Genomic DNA, 22,057 nt, shown 5'->3' with positions numbered 1-22,057 from the left:
CCCCTTTGAAAATTCGTTTTGTGTATTGATTAAACATCAGGATGAACGGACTGATAAGCATTGTACCGCGACCCGCACGTTACGAATTAGATTTCCTGTCAATAAACGCGATGTTCGAACGTTAACCTGCCTGGTCTGGCCTGAATCTCTGTGCGTGCGTGTGTGTATCACCGAATGCTGTTCCCATCGTTCATCGTTAAATTATTTTAGCCACACCAACGGTTTATCCGCGGGCGAATATTTTGGATGGAAGGAATTCGATCGTATCGCGCCCAGCAATTTTTCTCCACCGCGAAACCTCGACATCCCCCGATAATCGTCTCTATGAATATTAATAATTGACAAGCTTGATCGTACCCCGGCTAGTGTACATTTTTTTCGGATTAAATGAGAAGAAGATTCATGACCGAATAGCGAAGCTTCTGTCTCTGTCCCTTTTAGAATGATGAGCTTTTAATGGGTTCATTTGTTAAAGCTCGGTGTACAGGGCTAGTAGGGTGAATTTTTTAGAAATATGAGAGCTATTTTTTAGAGGGCGGTTTATACGAAGGTAATTTGTAGCGTGAGTCACGTCAAACTGTATACTCTTTGCCATCGTGTCACTAATTTTTTTTTTTAATTCAATTATCGATAAATATGAGAAATTAAGTTGTGCGGAACTTTTGTCTTCTCCGTTGAACAGTTTTCAGGATAATCAATGGTAAATTTATCTGTTAAACGAAGGTATGGAAGGGTAGGTTGCTGAAAAGCATAATTCAAACGTAGAGTGTCCATAAAACGCAATCAAAGTCATAAATTTGAAACTTATTTATATCTGTAAACAGTAATTTAGAATTCTATGAAATTCTACGAATATTTATGTTCTCAAGCTCACCAAAGCAGAAAATAAACAATATATGTAAATCCAAATGTTTGTTTTCAAATAGCATAAATTGATCGATTATTTCTTTCAGAATTTGTCAATCATATATTACAATGATCATTGCTTCTGTAATTATTTTTATCTTCTCACTGAAAGGGTTAACGAGATAATGTCGCGAACAAAGGCCGAAAATAAATCGTCGCAACACAATCGCTATCTGGATAATTACAGAAAATATGAAAACGTAAAAACATTTAAGAAAAGCATTAAACGAATTTGTATTTCAGACCCATCTCACAACTTCTCAAGTCTCTCCTCCATAAAGTTTGTGATCAACTCTCGATGAAACTTTAATACCATGCTCGCATACTGCTCGAATAGTCTCAACTGTCTTATGCAGTAAATTTTACTCGACATACTTCCGTGTGAACAAAGGGACAGATGAGAAATACACTAACCAGAAATTACCTTCAAAGTGTATCGCTATATATAACATTCAACGAATGCAAAGTATCAAATGTAGATACAAATAAAAAATATGACAAATTAATTTAAATACGAACAGTATTTCAGTATTTTCTTTTGTATTTCATTACGTCGTTAATCATTTTCTAAACATTGAATTATCTTGACTAACATTAATCAATTAAATTCCATTTTCATTTATTCACGATTGTGAGTTGAATTTCAAAAATTCCAATGGAAAATAAAATGACACGAGCCAGAGTAGATTGAATTACGTAAAAAAATGTAATTAACACACTTTTTCAGTCACGAATTACCGTTTCATTCGAGTAATTATCGAAGAGACGAGGATCGTAGAATGAAGAAAGAGAAAAAAAAATGCACGAGTACTTTTAACCGATCGCACAAAGACTGAACAGTTGAGTCAAAGTAAAGGATGGGAAAAAGAGTGGTAGCACGCAGCGAGTGTTTTAAGTGCACACACGTATGATCGTTTAAAGGTAGCTAAAACGTAATACCTTATGTATGCACGAACCGTATTGAAGGGTGGCAGAGAGCTGAAACTGTAATCCAAGCTCGAGCTAGATAAAATAACACGGTTTGACGATAGCGTTCCGACGTGAAATAACACGAGTAAATATGTTATCGTTCTACGTCACTTGAAAATCTACAATTTTTTAACGATGCCATTTTGTGTATTTTTCTCTCTCGCTGCGTAACTGGAATTGTTATTTCTGACACAAAAGGAAGAGAATATACTTTCGTTTCGATTATGAGATTGAATATTTTTAATCCTAGATCGACAGATTTTCTGGAAAAACGGTTATCAGGGAGAAAGTGAAGCTTCGAAGAGTCTCTGAAAAATGAGAAAAATGATATTCGTGGAAAATCTCGTTAAAATTGTGTGAATAAGGGAAAATTATTCGAGGTTACAAAGATGATAATATTTAAATTTGGTATGATTTTTATCTTGACTAGAGTGGAAAGTATTTTTCTCTTTTAATCTTCGAGTATCCTTCAATTATTGTTGGTTCAAAGTACAGATGAATCTTGTATAAACTGTTTCGTTGAATCGAATTCGTTGCAGCTGAAAGATTAATGGTTGTGAGTGGCTTGACATTTCTGTCAATTTATAAATCCTTTCAACGCAAGCTTCCATAAACCGTGAAAAAATCATATTTATAAATTGTTACATTTGTAAAAACGCAGATATATTGCAATTTTGTTATGCATACATTGTTAAACATTTTTTAAACATTGAATTATCCTGGCTAATATTAATTAACTAAATTTCACTTCCATTTATCCACGAAATATTTCAATTGTAGCTTTTTTTCGTTCCCAATACAAAATAAATGATAATAAAAATTATTATTCACTAGATCACAGGATTAATCTTTAATCAAAATTTTGCTTCCATCTTACGTTGTTTACGAAACATTTTGCAAACATTGAATTATCTTGACTAATATTAATTAATTAAACTTCACTTCCATTTATCCACGAAATATTTCAATTGTAACTTTTTCTTTCAGTTCCAAATTCATACAAATTAAATTATTATTCACAACGTCAGAAAATTAATCTTCAATCAAAATATTGCTTCCATCCCTCAAAAAAGTGTCGAAAGAACCACTGCTTACAGCACACAACCATAAACCGCCCAAAAGATTCTTCAATTATTCCACAGAATGTTCCCGAAGAAGCGAGCGTTATCGTCATTATCACAGAAAATGATCGATAACGCGTACCAAGAGCCACCAAACTCCTTCCTGCAATCAAACACCCGCACCAACAGAACGCCCGACCGACCACCGGTATAAATTCAGCTTAACCAAATTTCTTGTCCGTTTCTCGGCGAAACAACGCCAGGTTCTCCTCTCGCCGAACAAGAACTTATCTCCCGGACGTTGTGGAAGCGTGTCGAGAACTACGGCGAGGCCTGAGGGAAACGGCCCGTTGATCATTTTACTCTGAGTCAGCGGCGTTTGATCTATCGAGATCGACGATGCTCCGTGATATCGAAGGAAACGGCGACGAAGACGACGACGACGCGTGTAGACAGTTGCTAGAAGCGATTCGGTTGACAGACACATTGGCGTGAAATCCTTGATAGACACGCAAAGGGACACTTCTCTCCTATTGACCGATTTCACGCTCGTGTACCAGAGAGAGAGAGAGAGAGACACGGTCGAATCGAAGAGACTGCTTGCTATAGTCGCGCTTCCATTATCCTATTCCGCTAATGACGAGCCGATGTGTCGAGGTTTGCGTCGAACGTAACGTGTAGGACCCTCGAAACCTGGAGAATTCACGGTCCTTTTGACTATTCGAGCCTGACGAATCTCATCGAAAACCTTTTCATTTTGCTAACGTCGGAGCTCTGGAGGAAAGTTTCCGCGAGCGGCCATTTCCTTCTGGGAGAGAAGACGCGAGTGCTTGAGAAGATTGCGCGAAATAGTTTCGACTCGGCAAGTATTCCGGTGAAGTGGTATTGTTCCTTTGTACAGTGAAAAAGTCCCTGTTCGACCACCGACTGTAATTGCGAATAGATGTTTCAATTGATAAAGAATGGGAGGTTAGTTAGAAGCGTGTTCGCTTTTTGGATTTCTTCTTCTTCTTCGCCTGCTTCTTTCTCCCTTTCAGAGAACTGCCAGGCGAGTAAGTTCGTACGAGATTAACGAGCAGAGAAGAAACCGAAGTTTTGGTCACAACGGGTATTCGAGAGAAGTTTCGCGAATGGAATTTGTGGCGTAGGGCTGTATTATTGTTTAAAGGTTCATTTTGTTCGGGTGACAGCGACTTTGATAGATCGTCGGTACTTCGATAGAATGTCGACGATGGTTTCTTTCGTGGAATATAAACAATCGTTATTGTAGAGTATGAGAAAATATCAGAAAGAATAAACAAGCATCGTGTATTAACTTTACTTAAATATTGTTAAGAAGGCGTGATTGCAAATATGTAAAACTTTAGGTGTTCGATGTTAAAAACATAATATTAATTGAAATTTTATTTTAAATAAAATGTGAGACTTTGCCTGAATCTGTTTTATTAGATCAACTTTTCAAGGATCCAGAGATCGACTTTACTCGAAAATTCTTTTCATAAAAAATGAAATTAATTCAAACAGTGACTTAAAGTGTCTCCAATTTAAGCTTTCCATAAAAAACTTAATAAAAACTGAAAGAAAGTTGACTGTTTCCAATTGGAAAATTAAGTATATTTACGAAAACTTAAATATCGAAAGTTTCAATCAAGAAATACTTAAACTTCCGCAAATATACTCGAATTTCAAATTGGAAACAGTCGACTCGTTAAAAAAATGTTATTCATTTTGTATTTACTCTATTTACTAAAAATGTACTAAAAATTTGAATACGATATCTCCATAAATCTTCTTAAATAATGAAAACGTTGGACGTTTCGGGGGAAAAAAGAGAAATCATTTCCATATGAGTCGGATTCGTTAATGAAAAAGAAATATGCCGGCATCCGCAACGTTTCTGGTCTCGTCAAACCGCCGGGCTTTTGAAATCTCATGCTCGATACCCGAAACCAACATCGCCTTAAAGGCCGTGAAAACAAATTACATTTCCTTTCCGTCTCAACCGAGTGGAATATGGCGATACCACTAGCTACTTTTATCCAGAGGCTCCAGTACCTTTGACCTTTTGACGTGGTTACAAATATGTTATTTATGAAACTGCAGCAACCCGAAAGAGATCGAGAAAACGTACACGTAAGCATGCACACGTCCGCGTACTACGTTACAGTTAACGTATCTAATGCAGGATCGTGTGCTAAAAAAAAAGAGGGTTTATTTTTACAAATGTAACAGAGTTTACGAAATTTTCGTCACACCGAAGAAATCCTTCGCGCTAATTATTTCTATCGACGTTATTGGTGTCCTCTGCAAAGGAGGCTCTTTTAATTTTAACTGAAAAAATACTCATTAAGCGTCATTAAATTCTAAAAAAAATTGTTCAACGGTGCAGAGAAGTTGTTAACAGGAAAATGATCCAAGGAAGACATCACAGAAATCTTCCTTATCGCAGAAATTTCACAACAGATTAAGGTAAATCAATTGAAAATTAACAAATATTGTCCTTAGAGATGCTTTGCTCTCTGATATCTGTAATCGATAGACAAAGTTAAAAATACTCATTCAGTATTATCGAATTCTAAAGAAATTGTTCAACGATGCAAAGAAGTTATTATTCACAAAATGATCCAAGGAAGAAATTCCTTATCGCAGAAATTTCGCAACAAATTAAGGTAAAATCAATTTGAAAATTAACAAATATTGTCTTTAAAGATGCTTTACCTTCCAATATCTGTAATCGATAGACAAAGTTTAAATGATTAACGAAGTTACCAATTTTCTCCCCTAAAATTTCTGTAAAGCGTAAATTAATATCGTCGCATTACAGTAACTTAAATTCGTACCGTTATAGCCAGAGAATCTAATGACGTCTGCGAGCCCCAACTTCCTCTAAAGTAATTAAAGTTCCGCGATACTCCTATAAACAGTAACGTATTCAGCGTAGGTGTCAAGATTCAGACAAATGATAGATATTATACAATATGACGTTTCTCTACCATCCACTTTTACCTATAAACTAGGTCAATTGTGAAATAAATAGACGCAGACTTATTTGTAATGCGAGAGAGGATCGGTGAATCCCAAACGCCAGTAGTAATATCCGAAATTGAGTTCGTCAGGTGTATCGTTGGAAAGTTGACGCGCGTGCAAAATTTTCATCCCTTTTTTTCCCGCTCTCTCTCTCTCTCTCTCTCTCTCTCTCTCTTGTTTCACAGATTTTTATGGTGACCACTCGATTTGTCGAGCGGGCGACTATTTTACCCGTGTCGCGAACGCGCCTCTCTTCATCGAAGATAGACGTTACTCGACCGCGGCGTGAACGTATCGATTTTATCGTCACCGATGTCCAACGCGGTGGAAAGCATTTTCGGAACAAAATCATCCCACGACCTACTTACACGCGCGTAACCATTCGCGATTTGTCAGGTCCGCGACGATGCACACGGGCGGGCGATGCTTTCTTCGACGGCAGCAAACTATCGGAGGAATGCTGCGAACGCGAGCATTGTATCGCCTTCGAATGAAAGTATTGTCTGTCGCGGAAGCGACTAGTAGTATAGGTCAACGATCAGACAGGCGAGACAGCGCTCGGATTGCTTCTTGTGTCCGCGACACTATGCAAATGTACGGATAGACGCTTTTCGACACTTTTTCCTGGCGATCGCGTGGAAGTAATTGTTTGTTGCAATGCGAGAGGTAAGTGTTGAGAATGATAGGGGTGTTTTATGTAGTTTCGTTTGAAAATTAAGTAGCGAAGGATTTGTTGTGTTTGTGAGTGAAAGTAATTAGTTGGAAATATTTTTTTTCGATTTTTATGGTTTTTGAAATTTGTATTTGCCGAGTGTCAAGTTTCGGCTGGTAATTGAATTTCTGGATTAGTTATTTGCAACGGTAAATAGAGGAGAATTCGTTCTAATTGTGAATGAAAATAATTACCTGGAAATATTTGTTTACATTTACGTGGTTTTTGAAATTTTTATTTGGAGAGTGTCAAGTTTCGCCTGGTAATTGAATTTTCGTTTGCTTTCTTGTAACATCTTTATTGTATGATAAAATTGCGAATATCAATTATTGAACGATTCTGTTGATTATATTTCATGTTAAATTTTAAGATACTCACGAATGTGTCTTTAATTCCTTACAATAATATACTAAATGAAATACAGACGTGTTCTCTTATTGTACTTTTAACTAGAAAAATAGAAACCAGAAATGGAAAATAGAAAATTTGGAATTTGAAAAATTGCTTCCTATGGAATTACACTTTTTGTTAGTTTACCTCTGACTTATTATTGTATCCGTGTCAAAAAAGAATCAATAAAGCCGTAAGCTTGATCAATGTGAAAGTACAAAAAGTTACTAAATCGTCTCTATTGTCGAGGTTATTTTATAGGTGTGAATACATCATAAAAGGAAAGATAGAAATCGTTATTTAAATCCTTTCCGTGACTAGCATTTCAACTAACCCGGAATAGTTTCCAATCGACAGCTGATTTTTATGAGATTTTCTTTTTTTTTGCATATATTCAATTCTGCTATATAAACTGATGTTTTCTTAAGAAAATTATCTTTAAAGACATTTCGAACGCTCATCCTTACGAGATCATTTCTTCTTGTTCTATACAAAATCGATTCTGCTATGTAGACTGATGTCTTCTTAACACTAGAACTACCGACCGTTTCGAAAAAACGTGAATGTTCTATGCTGGTAAGTATTATCGCTTGTAACTTTCCGAATTTACATTGTACATGTATGCTACCATTTGTATCGGTACGAATCGAATTTTCCAATCACGGTTTACTTGCATAAAAATTCACTTTTGGAAAGTCGCTAATGGGTCATTTTGACCCGGTCGGTAGTTTTAGTGTTAAGAACCTTGTCTTTAAAAATATTCCAAACTTTGAATGCTAATTCTTACGAGATCATATTTTCTTTTTTTTATGCAAAATCAATTCTGCTACGTAGTCCGATGTCTTCTTAAGAAACTTGTCACTAAAGATAAAATTAATTTCGAACTTTGAACAAATCTTTCCTCGCCATAAAAATCTCGAAACTACACCTTCCTTCGCCATAAAAATCATCAACACGACCGCAGAGAGTAAAGGAACCTCCTCGGTTCTCTTCATCTTCGCCATTTCAACGCCTCTGTCGCCTACAACCTTTGAAGCAACGGCTTGACGCGAATAACAGAAGTTGCTAGGAGCGTTTGTTCATAAGACGTCCGACTTCATACCGCTTTATCTCTCCACGGATTTTCCACGAGTCTCGCCTCCCCGCCCCCCGCCGTGTAAGCACGCAGTACCCCAGCTACACACGTCAAATATATGCGAGGAAGAGAGTGCGCGCACACACCAGCTGTCGTTGGGCCTCGTTGCTGTTCCCGTCACGTCACTGCTATGTGTTGCCACGATAAATCTGGCATGCCCGAATCTCTCTCGCGTTATTACTTCGTGCCGCCCCAACGGGGGCCAGTCTCTGGTTATATCTCGTCTTCCTTACCGTCCACCCCTCTCTTCTCTTCTCTTTTTTCTTCCTTCCAGCAAACCCGTCAGGAACGTATTGCTTATTGCCCCGACCGTTCTCATTGCACGTGCCTTGCCCCGGCATTATCGAGATGGAAAGCAGAAATTACGGCCCGATATCTGACTGCATCGCAAGAGCGCGACGCTTGTATTCTCGTAGAAACGCACGGATGCGTTCGTATTCGCGAAACGAGAGGCGAGGGAAGCGAGCAAACGAAACTGCTTGCCGTTTCTATCGTGTCGATGCTATGGAGAATATTGTGTTTCTCGGAGGCACATGTCGAACGCGTATGATTTCTCGAAATTGGGTTTTAACGCGTTTTACGATCGACGAGAGAAGATTTGTGGGATTTTTCATTTGTGATGTTACATTATCTTTTGTTTCTTGTATTATTGAATACTTTCTTTGTGTTCTTGATGAAACGGTGAAAGATTTCAAGGCACATAACTGGAATTAAATAGAGTAATGACACTTTTGTGCTTTTTTGAAATAGAATATCTCAAAGAAATTGTTTTGCAAAGAATTTTTAACCGTATCTTTTCAATAGCAATTGATAGAAAGCGAAACAGGTGAATTACTATTTTCTTACCAGATGTAAAATTTATCTAGTATCACAGAGGTGGTAGTATTATTGAGACAATATATACACTTCACACCGTTACAGATTCTGTAACTTTTAAATCTACTTTCGATCTATCTTTACCTACTGGAAATCCAGATAGCAAACTGGCCGAAAACAACTGAACTTTGCTGTTCCGCTTGTTCATAAGACGGCTAAGTTCCGCGAGGAAATCCTCGCCATACTATCGGGAGGATTCCAGAGATAAAGGAGAAATCACCTTTGATCCTTTTCTTTATTTAAAGGTACTTAGAGAGTTCAAGGCGCTAAGCCGATGCTCGTTCACTCCTCGATAATACGAAATTCCCCTTTTGCTTTCAATCGAACCAATGAAATCCTCGTTATGATACTTGGAATAAGTAAACAAGATGAAAGAAGGAACAGTCGCTGGAGAGAAGTACGGCTTGTCGTGTATTCCTCTACATCGAGATACTGTGATATGTATGTATTCACAAAGCTCAAGCGCCGCAACTACAGAAAAAGGTATACAAAAATTTTCTCGTACGACCATAGTTAGAGAAGATAATTAGGTGGTGTGTTTCACGTGGCCCACCCGGTATATAATTAAGGAAGGATATACGAATGGAGAGACTTAAAAACTGACATTCTTTTACAATTTTTTGTTAAGAATGTTTCCTGACTGACTGCCTGTTTTTCAATTGACCGAATGACTGAGTTGCTTTCTGACTGACTGACTGACTGACTGACTTGCTTTCTGATTGACTGACTGACTGACTGACTGATTATTTTCTGACTGATTGACTGATTATTTTTTGACTGACTGACTTGTTTTCTGATTGACTGACTGACTAACTGACTGTGTGAGTGTTTTCTGACTGACGTATTAACTGACTGACTGACTTGTTTTCTGATTGACTGACTGACTGACTGACTGACTGATTATTTTCTGACTTGTTTTCTGATTGACTGACTGACTGACTGATTATTTTCTGACTGACTGACTTGTTTTCTGATTGACTGACTGACTAACTGACTGTGTGAGTGTTTTCTGACTGACGTATTAACTGACTGACTGACTTGTTTTCTGATTTACTGACTGACTGACTGCTTTTTGCCTGACTGACTGACTGATTGAGCGAGTGTTTTCTTACGGACGTACTAACTGACTGCTTTTTGACTGACACTGTTTTCCGACAGCCTGACTGACTAATTGCAAACTGGCCTTTGCTCTAGCCACTGACAACGGCCTCACTTCTCAATTAACGCAGTAAAACCATCGAAACCGAACTCTATTCAATAATCCAGCAATCAAGCAAGAATTGCAGACACAACGCAGCACAGTCGAACGACACAAAAGTTCCAATTCTCTTAACAGATATTACTCCAGAATCGATGTACCCGCTACAGCAATGGGGGCGGCCGAGTGAATTCGCACATGCGAAGATCCCGGGCGAGAGAGTCCGGACGAAGTGGAAGTTTCACCGTCTTCCTGAAGCGGTATTATTAAACTTCCAGCAAAGCCGAAAGCGAGCATACTCCTCCGCCTGGTCTAAGATTGTAATAGCGAACTTTTGCCCCGCGGCTACATCGAGATTTCTCGGGCTGGCTCGGCCCCGGGTAGAACTCCGCGAAATTATTCGCGGCGACGTGACAACCGAATTGATCAGATCTAAACTTCCTCTTCATATTCGGATGCCGCGTCATATTGCGGCGAACAAATTATCACGACGGTTACCATCGGCGCCGCGGCGTGCAAACGCCTTCCGGAAACTTCAAAATCCCCCCGCGAAACCGGCCTGGGACAGAGAGTGAAAAATTAAAATGGAAACTCCGACTTCGAATTGTCGTCCGCATGTACACCGTGGAAATTCTTGAAATTGCAGATTGCCAGTTTTTTCCCCTACATGTGTATTGCTGTTTGTTCTTCCTCCTCTCTTTTTTTCATCTTGCCTCGGTGGAAATTGAGTATTGTGCAGTGTGTGCAGAGTTTAGAAAATTTTCCGGCGCAATTGAGAAGCTACGCGAAATAGAGTTGTTCGAGGAGAATGAGCAAGCTAAAAATAAATTGAATCAGCTGTCTATTTATGTGGCAGACATTTTTTCGAGTCTTACCAATTCGAGGAATTAAGATTTTAAGTGAAAATAATGACATATTCCAGGCGATACCTGTGGACTATTTTTTTCAGAACTACCACATACTAAAGTTTCATCAAAATCGGTGATTATCGCTTTAAAATTTTTCCTCGTCGGTAGAATTCGCTTTTCAATAAACTTCAATATGCTTCACATTCGGTAAGTGTCCTAATACTCACTGTTGCGACCTCATTAGGGCGCAACGAAGCCTCGGTTTGGCGGATTATGACAATAAACGACTTAATCACTTTTGGCCGCCAGACCGAGGTGCCGACGTTCGGCAAACCACCATATACCTCAGGCAAACCTCAGACAATAGGTCCCAAAACACTTGGGACCGTAAAACATTCGTTACCCAAAAATCACATCTTTCGTCGACCAATAGTAAAACATACCACATTTTCCACCTCGATAACACATCCAAATTTCAATACGGTCATCCGAATTAATTTCCCGGTGACCAGCGCATTGAGCGACCGTCGCGAGCGAGCGTAAGCAGGATTTACGACCCTGTGAAATTCACCGAAGAATTGCGGATCAGGGACGCAACACTCACAAACGAGAGTGCACGCTTCCATTTCCCCAATTTCTCTTATTTGATATCCGCGAAGAACAAAGATAAAGACATTAAAACCCAAAAATCATTTCACCTAACAAGAAATTACGAATCTCACTGTCAAACTGGCCGACAAAAAGTGAACACGATGGTAGAGTGGTCGAGTAAGAACGTGTCCCCGTAACAGACCTATCGAAATATTTCGACCACTTTGTTTACGGAGCTAGAGACACCGAAAGAGATTCGTAGGGAAAATGTTTAACGAGATACAGGGAAGAAACCAGGGAGAAACAGCGTTTGTTCCGTGCTGTTAACTGCATGTGTGACGAACACGTAGCGACGTAACAGGTTCAACGACGCCGGCCGAAGCAACGAACACCGTTTATCCCATTCTTTTCCAAATTAAACACTATACACTTTTTCCATAACAGTGTCCGACTGTGTGCGTCTAATGGAAGTTAGTACTCTTCTTATTTTTTTTTCTAAACACCGCTGGATATCGCAGCTTGTTTGGACATTCCAACGTGATACGAAATCGATTCCATGGTATTTCCTTTTTTACTAACCCTTTGGACTCTTTCGTCGAGTGTGACTCGACGTCAGTTTTATTCGCAGGAATGAGTGAAGTAATTTTTTAATTGCCAGTTTAAATATGTATTGTTGTGACTCACCGACGGATTTAACCGTGAGAGGTGGGATCGCAGAAAGTAAACACATTGACAGATTTCCTCTAGTTTTACACGATAACTATTTGCATCGCGACACAACGTGGACGCGCGTGGAGAACAATTGAGAAGCGGCCGATCGTCACTTATTGGTGACCTGCGCACGCACTGAAGCCCCGTATCGCAATCAGGTCCCATTTCCAACATGTATTATATCGGATGATTGCAAAAGTTCGTTAGTGGCGTACCGATGGCTAGTTCCGCCGTCGCGAAAGGGTTAATGCTATTTTCAGTAGAATTAGTAAAAAGAATTGTTTAAATTGGTTCCTGTCGACCAAATGTCTTTTGAAATGCATTTCAAATAAAATTCTTAATATAACAGGGAATTTATTGAAACGAAAATTTTTTTAAAAATTTTGAGTTCCAAGGGTTAAGTACGCTTTTTCATTTGGGATCTGTTAAAAGTGAGAATTAGTGAATGTACGTGATTATTTTATTAAAATTGCTGTGAATTATATTTTTTGAGTACACTCGTAAAAATTTTGTTTCAATTTGTATGTGAGTTTTGCTTCGATTAATCACGTACATTCTTTGAGATCATACGTCTGCTTGAAACGTACTATTTCCTCTCAATTCGTCTGAAATTTCCTCTCTTTAGCGTTCAGTCTTAAGCTCTTGTACTTTCTTCTTAGTTTTAAGTGCCTTTTACCCCTTAGAACTATATTTTAAAGCAGCAATTTGTGCTGCACTACACCCATTCCATTCTTCTGTTTGTACTGGGTTTTCTTAGTTTGCCTTTTTTAGTTTACCGATTTGTGTTCAGACGTTTCTAGCATCGCGAGGGAAGTTTTGTAATTCGGTTTATCGTCGAGATATGTATTCCCGTAACTAAGTGTGCTTTCTGAAGTTTTCGGTTCTTGAATTTTCACTGAATTTCCGCGTTTCCGCTCGTCCAATTATCGGATTATTTTACTACTTGTATTTTTCTTAACGCATACTTTCTTTATAATGAAAACAACGTGTTGACGTTAGACAAAACTTTGTCGCCAACGACCTGATTAAAACCTTCTTATGAAAAAAATAAAAAATAAAAATTTAACTGCTTTAGTTTCAACCCAAACGATAATTTCCAACATTATTATTTACAACTTTTCGTTGCATTTCAATCTTAAACTTTCTATTCTCTTGCGATAAAATTTCTTTGATTTTGAGTTCAAAAATGAGTCAAGCCTCAAAACCTCATAAACAAAATTTAGCGGTTTTAATTTCAACCTAAACTTTCAAACTTTCCCCCATGTTAATCTCAAATTTTCAGTTTCCTTGCAATAAAATTTGTTTGGTTTCGAGTTAAAAAATGAGTCAAGCCTCAAAACCTCAAAAAAAATTTAGCTGTTTTAATTTCAACCTAAACTTTCAAACTTTCCCCCATGTTAATCTCAAATTTTCAGTTTCCTTGCAATAAAATTTGTTTGGTTTCGAGTTAAAAAATGAGTCAAGCCTCAAAACGTCAAAAAAAATTTAGCTGTTTTAATTTCAACCTAAACTTTCAAACTTTCCCCCAACATAATCTCAAATTTTCAGTTCCCATGCAACAAAATTTATTTGGTCTTCAAACTGAAGAATGACTCAAGCTCAAAATCTCATAAAAAGAAAATTTAGCTGTTTTAATTTCAATCTGAACTGTCAAACTTTCCCCCATGTTAATCTCAAATTTTCAGTTCCCTTGCAACAAAATTTGTTTGATTTCGAACTAAAGAATGACTCAAGCCTGAAAATCTTATAAAAACAAAGAAGTAATTTCAATCTGAACTGTCAAACTTTCCCCCATGTTAATCTCAAATTTTCAGTTTCCTTGCAACAAAATTTGTTTGATTTCGAACTAAAGAATGACTCAAGCCTGAAAATCTTATAAAAACAAAGAAAAAGCAGTATAATAATATCCCTATCAACAGTTAATATCTCGATTTCACACACCGACCAAACGTTCAGCAATCAGAACCACCCACACTCTCAAATTCACCATACACACCGAACAGTACATCGCACAGCATAATTCAATCGCTGTTGCAATCGTTCCTCACCTAAACTCCCGTACCGCAGCTCTCAATTTCGTAGCGTGTTACACGCGTCGAGTTTTTCAAACGAGGGCAAAGTGCTCACAGGGTCCGGTCTGTTCCAGCAATATATCGAGGAAATTTTTCCTCTCCCCCCAGTTGCAACATCTGCGCGAACATTGCTAGCCGTTCTCTAATTGATCTAAACCGCGTCTTAACTATACTTAGCCGGGCTGACCCCGGCCCTTATCGATCCAATCAAGCGGAAACTCGAAAGCCAAAGCCGAAATCCAATTCAACCGATTGGCAATACCGCGGTTTCATTGTGGCCTAGCGCCGCGATTGTTTGACGAGCTCACCTTGTTACCTAAGTTGCGCAAAAGTTTGTCAGGTTACCCAAACCCACCCCCATTCGCTCTGGACCGGCTGGCAATTTCAGTGCTCGGGTGTTAAACTTATTCCCCGCGCTGATCACCGTCCGAATGAATACCGCAGGTTTCGGTTTCTACCAAGAGGCTGAGTCCTGAACGAGAGCACGGGAGAAGAAGAGGCGCGTGGACGAGCCAGTGCGCGAGTAGTATTCATCTGAACGTGGAAGTTTCTTGTGAAAGGAATCGATATCGGTTTGCCGAAGAAATGATAATGAACTGCCATACCGGCGAAAGGTTTTATTGCAATTATTATGCAAGAGGAGTTGGGGTATGATTGTGTGAGGATATGTCGATATGAAACGATTTTTAGGGATGAACGAGTCTGTGGGTTTCCTCAATTTGGGGAATTTAATTCGGTGGGAGGATTTCGTTCCTTTATTTCCTTGTGAACCTGCGGTGTAATGTGTTCACGGTGGTTATAGTTTTTGACTGGAAAGTGTGATTGGTTTGTTTTAATTAGGTCCAATTGTATGGTGTATGTGGAGATACCGTGGAGATTAACGTGGTCATGATGTGCGAAATGAATATTAATAGTTTAGATTGAGCGTGATTTGTTAAGAATTATCAAGTACTCGTTTAAATCTTTGTAGCGAAGAATTCCATTTTGTGTAATTAAATATTTTGCTATATTTTAGTGATTAACAAGAGAAATACATGAAAAATTATACAAAATGTTTGTAATGGTTTAAAAAAAGGGTGAATAAAATTGAAAACATTGCAAAAAATGAAAGAAATAAATTCACACTGCAAGTGCAACACAGGATTTAAAGTTATCCTAATAGATTTTACAAAATACATCGAACATATCACGATAAAATTATGCAAAACTTGGGATCAACCACACTAATCGGCATACCACCAAAACTAATCACATTCGACGATTTTGATACAGCTCAACAGCGTAATTCAATCCAGACAATAAGCGTGCAGCCTCTATTCAACGCATCCTTCCTCGAGTATGAAATTTCCAGGATCTACCTGTGGATATCCGAGTATTCGAATCATTAAACCATATTGGACGAAACCCAATGCTTCACAGTGAACTTGTAACGTATCCCAAATGGAATGTAATGTTTTCGAGAGAAGTTCGACTTCGAAATTCGGAAAACCAGTTGTCCCAGATGCTTTGCGTCCCTATCGCGTTTCCCCTGAACCGAGGAAGTAAAGGGGTGGTGCCGCGTTTTATTCGACGGAATTTGGCAACGTACTGGAATTTCATTCTACCCTTCGAATCGTGATGCACCTTTTCGAAAACAGTTAAAAACTAGTATCTGATTTATCGTCCGATATGTTTCTCCAATGAATATCTTAGCGAGGCGAAAAGCTTGTTAGATAAAGGGTAACAATCGATATGATGTATGAGTCTGCAAGTTTCGTTCACCGATTTTTGTGAAATTTACGTACGACGTAGTCCTCGAAAAAATATTTCACACGTATTTTTTCTCATCTGCTGTCATTCATGCTGAGGGGGTGAAAACAGTCCTCGAAGTTGAGGTATTAAGGGATTTAAAAGTAGGTGAAGTTTGGGATTTCTTTTCTGGGTAACTACTGAACGAAAAGCTTCAATTTTTTCACAGGATGTAAATGTACTTTTAGAATTTTAGGTAACACCGTTTTGTAACATTTTTACGTTTCAAAAATTGGAGAAGAAAGCTGAAAGTTACATTTGTATTCTGTGAAAAAATTGAAATTTTTCAGTTAGTGGTTACCTGTGAAAAAAATTCCCGAACTTTACCTATTTTTGGAAGACTCGGGGTGGTGTACTCTCCTGAAACATATTTGGTCCAGTATCTCGGAAATTATTAGAGATAGAGGAATAGTTTAAATATGGAAATTATGCGTTTCTCAGTGACAAATTCACCCACGTAATTAGTTTCTTCGAAAAATCTATTTATTTCAATAATTTTTGCATTGTAATAAACAGAATTATTACATTCCTAATTTACGTGCATTCCGTGCAAAATTTAGCGTTGGATTACTTATGGTCGTGAAAGTTACAAACTTTTTTGAGAATCTGAACGAATTTCATTAAATAAAATAAAAAATACAAATTATCATTTAATTTCACTCTTCTCCCTCAATACGAATATAACGCTTGATTCGATCAACTAAAGAAAAAAAGTCACATTTGCAATTACTCCAATTCACTGTAGCTTTTCGCGCTACATGACTACAGAACACTGGTAATTTACTTAAAATGTTTTTTCTCGTCGCTGACGGGTTTATCAAAGCATTTGTTAACCCGTAATCGTGCTCAGGAAGATCGGCTAAATTGCCAATGAAATTGCAAAAATAGTCGCGAGTGGACACACCCCGTTTAAGCGAGACAGTGTTTAGCATAACGTTAATTTAGACGAAGCCTGCAGCGAGACTGCGTGAAGTAATTACACCGGGGCTAATTAAGATACGCAGATAGTCCAATAATTTACAAATAATCTCGCGAATATCGTTAACGAAAGAGAACGAAATGCGAACACTTTTTGTTCGCGATTTTTCGCATTACCGCGAATATTTTCGTCGATAAGCGGCGTTTCGTGCTAGACGATACAGAATGCTGTTACACACACAAAAGTATCAAGAACATCATTTTAAAAATATCGTAACATACGAAGCGATTACAATGTGAGAAGGTGTATCGGAATTTCAAAATTAGCGAATATTCTGCGAATCGAAATTTTCGTATTTCTCAAAGCAAGCAAAGCGAATGTAACGAAATGAATTCAATAATAAATTAAGTTATTTTTCTTTTCTCCGTTTAAGGGAAAAAATGAATGCAAAAGTTTCTCGATAAATTAGCAATTTTTTCTACTTTAACTGCAAATTTCACTTCGTTTGTTTCAGTTTCTCTGCAAATTGCTCTCAATTTTTCTTATTCTACCTGCAAATTGCACTTATTTTTTGAAATTTTAACCGCAAATCGCATTCAACTTTCTCTTTCATTTGAACCGCAAGCCGTGCTTAATTTATTCCTCCTTATTACCGGAACCGCTAATACGAGATTTGAATTTCCAATACACGGAACGCGACATTTCTTGGTTAACATTTCGAATTCATCATTAGTGAATCGCGAAACTTAGTAACAGGTTTCTAGACGTTCGATGTGCCAGTTTTCAACGTGTGCCTCTCCACGCTGGCAAGAGTATAGCGTTCAACGTTATCCATAGTAGTCAAGCATATCTTGGGTACGCGGCACCGTGTAATTAAGTATCACGACATATACTACATAAATTACTCCCTTTAGCGCTTTAAATTACCGTGCAAGCATGCAAATTTTATATTAATCGTACTGGGTTTCGTAATTAATTGTTATTAGTAGTAAGTTACCGTTATCACGAATTCTCTTTGCTCACCTATCTTACGGATCACGGGAAATTTATCGCTGTTACATTCTATTATCGATAGTAATGTATTTGTCTACTTGTCGCCGAGTACAACAATGAATAATTGAAGTTGTTATCATTCTCAAGTGCTGATTAGTCGTACTTATGAGATTTCTTAAATGTTTCGCGTTGCCTCCGTGCATTTATCGATATCTTTAACTTAGAGTTACAATTGTGTACTTAATTAAACGTGCAACTTTTGAATGCAAAATGAAGTAATTGCAGAATTGCTAAATAATACAAAAAGTGCAGATTGTACAGATATGCGATAAATTAAGATAAAAACTAACAGCAAAATGAATGTATTTTATGTATTTTACATAAAAATTTGATAATTTAATAAATAGACGAGTGTACAAATAACATGCAATAAAGTAAGCAGGATATCGAGTTTTTTCAAAATAAAGATATTTCAGAACGTCATTCGGATAGATGTTTGCAGTCGAACATCTTTAAATATTAAAATCCAGGAATAGTTTGAAATGTGGATATTTTCAGTATCTACTGTAGCCTTTCAGTTCTTAATTCAACATACTCTAAACATACTATTCTACAAATAAAGCACCATACAATAATTTGATCGTCTAAAATTGAAAAATTTTTATAACATTTTTCAAACATCTTTCTTATAATTTTCATTCTTTGTTAAACTGACATTAATGAATTGCTTCACAAACACATTTCCAAAAATACTTCACAAAACTTCCAAGAAACTTCAATTCCCAACTAACCAGTGTTACATTCACAACACAAGTCACTATCACCGCTCAATTCTATCGCATAAAATCGACAACATTTTGCAATATTTTCGAAACATTCCATTTTCAACTTCAATTCTCCATTATGACATTAACGAATTGCCTCACAAACACTTTTCCAAAAATACTTCACCCAACTTCCAAAAAACCTTCATCCCCGATTAATCGCAACAAACACCCCGTTTAATGTCAATATCTCACAGATCCCCGCAGACAATTACAATCAACCGTTGTCACATCTCCCCTATCTCCTTATCACTAAAAACTCACGTAGCAAGATTAAAGAAAGCACCTGTGCGCACGTATGCAACACGTTCCCCCGTTTCATTCTTCAAAGCGATATCAACGAGACCTGTAGGTACAAGTGAACCTCTCTGAACGTGAACGGAAGTCGTGTTACCAGACCGGCTGGCATGTAACACGCTTCCGATACCAGGTAAATAAGCGTCGCAATACACGCGGAAGGAGAAACAAGACGGTCGCTCGTGTGTCTCTACGATTCGTGACTTCGTATAAAACCGGTGGCGACGAAGACGACGACCGCCGTCGTCGTGAGGTGATTCTCAACAACCATCCGTAGCTATGTTTTTGCCCGACAACGTTGCCTGGATACGTTGAAACGCCTAACTTCCGGCTATACGTCAACTCCGATGCTCCGTGTGAACGCGACTTACGTTTGCACGACAACCGGAAACCGAGCGAGAGTCGCAACCGGCGGAGAAGAACGATCTGATCGGTTCCGAGGGGAATCGCGGCGTTCCTTTTGCCCGAGATCGATCCGCACGCCCAACGGTTCGCCAGACTTTATCGACGTTAATTCTTTTTCAGATACACTCCGCGACGTGTCCTCTGTACACGTATTCCACGGAAATATTTTGTCGTTTGTAACTTTAATGATTCCGAGGCTGGGACTGGTACGGAAGTCGGATGGAAATTTACGACGGTGCGTCGCTTGAAATTCTCGGGGCTTTTATTGGCGCCCGGGAAAATGTTTGGATAAAAAAGAGTGTCGCGAAAAATAAATTTTTCTTTGTGCAGATGGATTTTTTCCCCTTGTTTGCGAAGTACGTAGATATTGTAGAGATAGATCGGAGGTAGTGTGTTTAGAAATGTTTACCTACTCCGTTGGAAAATGGTATAATTTGTGAAAGTGGTGCAATCTGCAAAAGGTATTTTTTTTCTGGTCAACAAATTTGTTAATTCAATTTATGTATGCAGCTGTGTAAGGAGCTTTTACAAGGCTGTCTATTATAGAGATTATTTTTTATGTTTGAGGGCAATTAACGAGGGACTAAAATGTGATGCGAACAAAAGATAATAGCGGTTAATGAGCACGTTTTTGCATTTACGGGGAGTTTCGTTTTCATTGCAATGGTAATGTTGCAAATGATAGCGTATAATACACAGGACACATCGAAATATGCAAAACGTATGCAAGATGGATAAAACATACATTGCACGATGTCATCTGGATTTATTCACAATTATTTAATCATTTTTTAATAATTTGATAGATAAGTATGCAGTGTGTTTCACCTAATTTGAGCACCTTAGATATCTCACTTATTCTTGGTGGCAAGAAAAAATGTCCGAGAAAAATATTATTTGTTTGAAGGAAGCAAGTATTACGATAAGCAATAAATTTTTCTTAAAATCACGTTTTTCCAAATTTCATAATCATCGATATCTTTTTAAACAGAACTACATAGTTGGACATTCGTCGTTCAATTTCTTAGAGCTATGAAAATTCCTCTCAATATATCGAAGATAATGTGCGATAAAATAAAATTTGTTCATTAAATGAACAAGATCTTCTTGGCTCTTTAAAATGCAGGATGGTACAATTTATTGCGTTCAACGTCGCAAATGAAATTATTATAAAATAAAATCAACGTTTAATGCAATTACTGTTAATGTTTTGCAAACGTTCGCATTAATTATTCGTATTTCATTGCACCATCACTGTGCTCTTATCATTAACGAAGAAAAAAATCGCACAAAGCTTTAATAGTACGTTTTACGCTAAAGCCACTTAACATTTACTGTGAGAGAAGCAAATTATAGGTATCTACATGGTTGTAACGCGTTCAAAGTAATAAAATATTATTACTAACGAGAGTGTATTTCCTCGTTATGATATTTATAATAAAGTATAAGCTATTAGCCAATATTCAAACTTGCAAAAAATCACTATTATTTTCTCGATTAATTTTTACATCATTTTTGCACAACATTCGTTCAATTTTATTTAACGCAACTTAATTTTGCATCAGCGACGAAGGAAAGATACACTTCGAAAGGAACTATGGAACAAATTTGAAACGCATTATCAATCAAACTCTCCAGTTCGAAATCTACTTGGTTAAAGATCCTCCGTTCGTCCAGAAATGGTAACGTGAAACGAGCGAAAGCTCGCAAAAGCAAGTTCTCAATATCAAATGAAACGTAGCGTGTTTCAGGAAGCAATATATCCTTTCAGAGTGGGACAAAATTGCGCGAGAATTGAGGTGCGCGCAAAAGTAGCAGGAAGAGGAGAGTGACGCTAATAAAAGCTAAGCAAAAGTTTCTTTCTATTACCTGGATTTACGGCGTGGCAGTGGTTGAGGAGCGGCAGCCAACAGAGCAGTAGCACCGCTCTCTGCATCTGAAACAAAAACCGCGAAATATTTTGTTTTAACAAATTCTCATTCAACAGCGTCGACCGTCTTCTAATGTAATTGTACGCTGATTAAAATTCGAGGTGGAAACTCGTCAGGTATCAAATTAGACTGCGAAACTCGATGAATTTGTGGTAGCTTTAGTGACAGACAGGAACCATAAGTTAGCTCAGGGAATTTTGGGGAAATATGTGATCACTTTTCCCTAATGTAAGTGTAGCGTGTAGGTGTCTGTATGCGTATTCGTAGGTGTGTGCATGCGTGTGCCTGTCCAAGCTGCGAATACAAGAACAGCGTTGTTTGTGGTTGCTACGGACGGAAGCGCGGATCGCGGGCTTCGAGTCGTTCCGGAACCGCGTGCGTCGCAGTATGTTCTGTAGTTTCCA

At 38.0% G+C, this 22,057-nt stretch overlaps 1 protein-coding gene across 1 annotated transcript in view; it reads right to left on the bottom strand.

Moving 5' to 3' along the window:
* The window catches only part of LOC108571899 (deleted in malignant brain tumors 1 protein-like), a 229,537-nt gene extending 207,879 nt beyond the window's left edge, over nucleotides 1–21,658 (bottom strand). Inside the window, exon 1 of the mRNA XM_017934057.1 lies at nucleotides 21,592–21,658. Coding sequence (XP_017789546.1) covers nucleotides 21,592–21,658 — 67 coding nt within the window. The remainder of the gene's footprint in view (nucleotides 1–21,591) is intronic.
* Nucleotides 21,659–22,057: the final 399 nt, after the last annotated feature.

This window comes from Habropoda laboriosa, unplaced genomic scaffold (assembly GCF_001263275.1).
Source record: "Habropoda laboriosa isolate 0110345459 unplaced genomic scaffold, ASM126327v1 scaffold67, whole genome shotgun sequence".
Lineage (NCBI taxonomy): Eukaryota > Metazoa > Arthropoda > Insecta > Hymenoptera > Apidae > Habropoda > Habropoda laboriosa.
This window is presented reverse-complemented; position numbering and strand designations above follow the sequence as displayed.